Source organism: Pteropus alecto, unplaced genomic scaffold (genome assembly GCF_000325575.1).
Source record: "Pteropus alecto unplaced genomic scaffold, ASM32557v1 scaffold105, whole genome shotgun sequence".
In the NCBI taxonomy this organism is placed as follows: Eukaryota; Metazoa; Chordata; class Mammalia; order Chiroptera; family Pteropodidae; genus Pteropus; species Pteropus alecto.
This window is the reverse complement of record NW_006436294.1, coordinates 7,272,520-7,276,564: the sequence shown is the minus strand read 5'-3', so window position 1 is coordinate 7,276,564 and position 4,045 is coordinate 7,272,520. Positions and strand designations below refer to the sequence as shown.

General features: G+C 62.2%; 1 protein-coding gene across 5 annotated transcripts in view; it reads left to right on the top strand.

Annotated features, from left to right (window-relative positions):
* The window catches only part of FAM83H (family with sequence similarity 83 member H), a 14,328-nt gene that overhangs the window by 5,803 nt on the left and 4,480 nt on the right, over positions 1-4,045 (top strand). The window contains exons 1-4 of one of the 5 annotated variants that reach the window (XM_015590280.2): positions 12-1,335; positions 2,278-2,739; positions 3,516-3,680; positions 3,762-3,886. In XM_015590280.2, the coding sequence (XP_015445766.1) occupies positions 2,293-2,739; positions 3,516-3,680; positions 3,762-3,886 (737 nt within the window). In that variant the 5' untranslated portion in view covers positions 12-1,335; positions 2,278-2,292. Of the gene's footprint in view, positions 1-11; positions 2,159-2,227; positions 2,740-3,515; positions 3,681-3,761; positions 3,887-4,045 lie in introns of those variants that run through there. The other 4 variants (XM_015590279.2, XM_015590278.2, XM_025047610.1 and 1 more) reach the window with 4 other exon arrangements.

Genomic DNA, 4,045 nt, shown 5'->3' with positions numbered 1-4,045 from the left:
GGGCCCAGGAGGAGCCGTGCGGGAAGGGGCCCGGGGCCCAGGGCCCGGGGCGAGCCTGCCCGAGAGGTCCTAGTCGCTCCCGCCCTTGTCGGCTTAGTTGGTATCTGGGGAGAGTGCTGGGCCAGGCCTGGACCCTTCCCTGGGGCGACCCCCCAGGCCACCATGGGTGCCAGGACTCCGTCTGGGTCCCCTCCTGAGTGCGGGGAGAGCCGACGTCCCCGTTCCTTTGCGCTCAACACCCTGGACTAGGGTCGGTGGATGGGACAGTGGCGCAGGCAGCCGCTAATTCCCGGGAGTCCTGTGGTGCGCACCCCGAAAACTGCAACACTTAGACTCGTGCCCGTGAGCCGAATCCCACCCCGCATCCACCTCCCCGCCCCCAGTAACTCGGCGTCCTTGCTGTGGGGACCCTCCTGTCCCCCTCCCTCGGATCTTCTCTCCGGCCTCTTGGAAACCCCACCTCCTGCCCCGACGGGAGGGTCCACACCCGGAAGTCCCCGGTTGGGAGCCCACTGGAACCCTGAGGGCCCAGGACACTTTGGCTTGTGTCAGAGGTCAGAGGTCGACTCCTGCTGAGTCACTGAGAGGTGGCCTGGCAGGCACACGTGTTTGGGTTCCCCACTGCAGGGGCGAATGGCCACTGCCGGGTCCACAGTTCAAGGGTGTGCAGACCCGTGAAAGGAAACCTGGGAAGGAACAGCTCACCCAGGTTGTCACGGTGTGAGGCTGAGCGGGGCCACCTCGTGCTACCACTCCCTGACCCAGCCTGTGTGATGAGCAGGCTCCTCAGCCTTCATGGGACCCCCCCCCCGCCCCCCAGCCCCCCCGGGCATGCAGCAGGTTAGAGGGGACGGTACCCCTCTAGTGTGTCGCTCCAGACACAGGAAGTGCCCTGCGCCCTGTGTGGTCGACACTGACGCTACATAGCCAGACACCGCAGTGCCCATTCCCTCATATAGTGTGAGACCCTGGCACGGCCAGACAGGCCCACCCCCCCCGTGCCCCCATGTGGCATTCCGCAGCCTGGCACTAGTACAAGGCCAGAATGGCCACCCCGTATGTAACTAGGTGCAGTCAGAGGACACTGCCCCCATAACGGAATGTCAGGACACCTCAGTGTGGAACTGGGTAGCGTCTGAGTGGCACACGGGGATCCTACATCTCGCACCCCCCAGGTCACATTCAGTTAGCCTGTCATCCTCCAGGAAAGGCAGACAGAAAAGTTTCCCCCATGTCATCAAATACGACGGAGCCCCGATCCAGGCTAGTCATTGCTGAGGCTGCATCCGGGAACCCGCGAGCCCCGCCCCATCCCGCTCCCGAGCAGCGGGGAGGGTGAGCAGTGTCTGCTGTTCTTCCGGGTAGGAGGCGGACAGGTATCCAGGTAGTTCAGGGCGCATGTAGATGGGCCTTGCTATGAGGCCATCGGCCGCTTCCCAAGTAGGCCCGTGGGAGGCGTGGGAGGCTGGGGCAGCGGTGAGGGTGGAGAGGCACGTTCAGAGCCTAGGACAGCCCCACGGCCACAACAAAGGGCTCTGACTTCTACCGGAGCAAGGCAGTGTGACAAGGAGACTTGGAAAGAGCACAGCTGCCACACTGGGCTGGGCTTGGCTGCGACAGGACTCCGAGCACATGCTTTACGAGGGCATAAGCCCAGAAGTCTGGCTTCAGGGAGAGGGAAAGGGGCGGGGGGACCCTGTAGGGTGGGTGCAGCTGTGGCAAGGGGCTGAAGATGGGGCGGAACTCTGTCTCTGGCGGGACAAATGTACTGAGCTCACCTTGGGCCAGGCGTGGTAGGGAGTCATCCGCTACAGCTGCACATCACAATGGAGGTAAGGTGCCAGAGCAGATGGAGTGGCCCGGGGTCCTGCAGTGGGGACAAACACAGGCAGTGGGCTATTCAACTTGTACCCACAGAACCAGAGACTCACAAAAATATGGTCATAAAATCAGAAGAAAAAAAGTGAATATAAAATCTCCAGCGTAGATGGTATTTTCTTTTATACCGACAGTCATTGTTAAGGTTTTATGGTGGAAAAGGCTCATAGAGCAGAACTGCCTGGAGCCAGAGCAGCAGGAGTCAGGGACCTCTGTCGATGTCCCCCAGCTAGGGACACCTAGGGTCTGGGGGTGCCCTAAAGGCCTCTGAGCATGGGCTGAACTTCACAGCATCCCCCAGGTCACTGACAGCCATTCCACGATGTGTGTCCACTCGTTGCATGGGGTGGGGGGGATCCAGTACCCTGCCCCCATAATGAGTTCCTCCCTGTCCCCCAGGCCCCTGGCCCCAACATGGCCCGTCGCTCCCAGAGCTCCTCGCAGGGGGATAACCCACTGGCACCCGGGTACCTGCCACCTCACTACAAAGAGTACTACCGCCTGGCAGTGGATGCACTGGCTGAAGGCGGGCCAGAGGCCTACAGCAGCTTCCTGGCGTCCGAGGGGGCACCCGCCTTCCTGTGCCCTGAGGAGCTGGAGCACGTGAGCTGCCACCTGCGGCCACCGCAGCATGTGGCTCAGGAGCCCCCAGAAGGCAGCCCTCCCAACGTGGACATGGATGGCTCCTCGGGCACCTACTGGCCCATGAACTCAGACCAGGCGGTGCCTGAGCTCGACCTGGGCTGGCCCCTGACCTTCGGCTTCCCGGGCACTGAGGTCACCACACTGGTGCAGCCGCCACCGCCTGACAGTCCCAGCATCAAGGATGAGGCTCGAAGGATGATCCGTTCTGCCCAGCAGGTGTGCTGTCATGGGCGTGGTGGGCAGCGGGGCAGGACGGCCTGAGCTGGACCTAGAAGCATGAGTGTGAGCATGCCAGCTGCAGCTAGGGCTTTCTGCAGACTTCCAGGGTCATCAAAGGTTGGGTTACTGCAGGCTGCAAGGCGCAGACTGCACAGGTTTTCTTGCCCCATGGTCATGGCTAGTGCCTAGAAGTTCAGGGGCTCCGAGGTGGTTGGGTCCTCTCCTGGCCTGGATTTGTTCTTCATAGAATTCTCTAGTCCTGCCCTTGATGCAGCTGAGGGCTTCTCACCCCTCACCCCAACCACCAAGCACTTGGCAAACAGCAAAGGGACCTGTTAGGCCACGGCGGCCGCAGGTCCAGATGCTGAAGACCCCTTGCTCTACCCTCTGCCCTGATGCCTGTCCAGGGTCGCGGAGCTCAGATATCTGTGGCAAGGTGGGATCACAGGGGCTTCAGTCACCTTGCCTTTGCCCCATCCAGGGCTCTGCCCAGGGGTGAGCTGAGCACCCACCCCCAGCTGAGAGGCAGCCTTTCCCAACAGAATGCAGGCCTGGTGCCTGCGCACGGCTCCATCATGGGCTACCCACCTGGCCAGCATCCCCGCACCTCCTATGACAGCCTCCTCCTGACTCCATTCTCCCCTGGGATGGGCTAGTGGCTGTTGAAATGTTTGTGGCTGAACCAGAGGCCCCCCTGGGCAGATAGGTATAGCTAGAGAACGATGGGGACAGCAGAAGGGCCTGCCCTTCGACCCCTGTCCTGAACCCTGCAGGTGGTGGCCGTGGTGATGGACATGTTCACGGATGTGGACCTGCTCAGCGAAGTGCTGGAGGCCGCAGCGCGCCGCGTCCCAGTCTACATCCTCCTGGATGAGATGAATGCGCAGCACTTTCTAGACATGGCGGACAAGTGCCGCGTCAACCTGCACCACGTGGATGTGAGTGCGGAGCGTGGAGGAAGGTGGAGGGAAGGGGGAAGAGCCTCCGCAGAGACCTAACTCCTCCCCCTCACCCCCCAGTTCTTGCGTGTGCGCACTGTGGCCGGCCCCACGTACTACTGCCGCACTGGGAAGTCTTTCAAGGGCCATGTGAAGGAGAAGTTCCTCCTGGTGGACTGCGCGGTGGTGATGAGCGGGAGCTACAGGTGCGCCCAGCCCTGATGCCCCGCAGCCCCAGCACCTCCCCACCCCAGAGCTTCCTCTCTAGACCCCTTGTCCTGTGGCCCCTGGCTCTGCCCCGCCTTCCTCCTCGCACACTTCACCCCTCCCAGCCTCAGGCTGGTCTCAGACCCACCTGCTCAGTC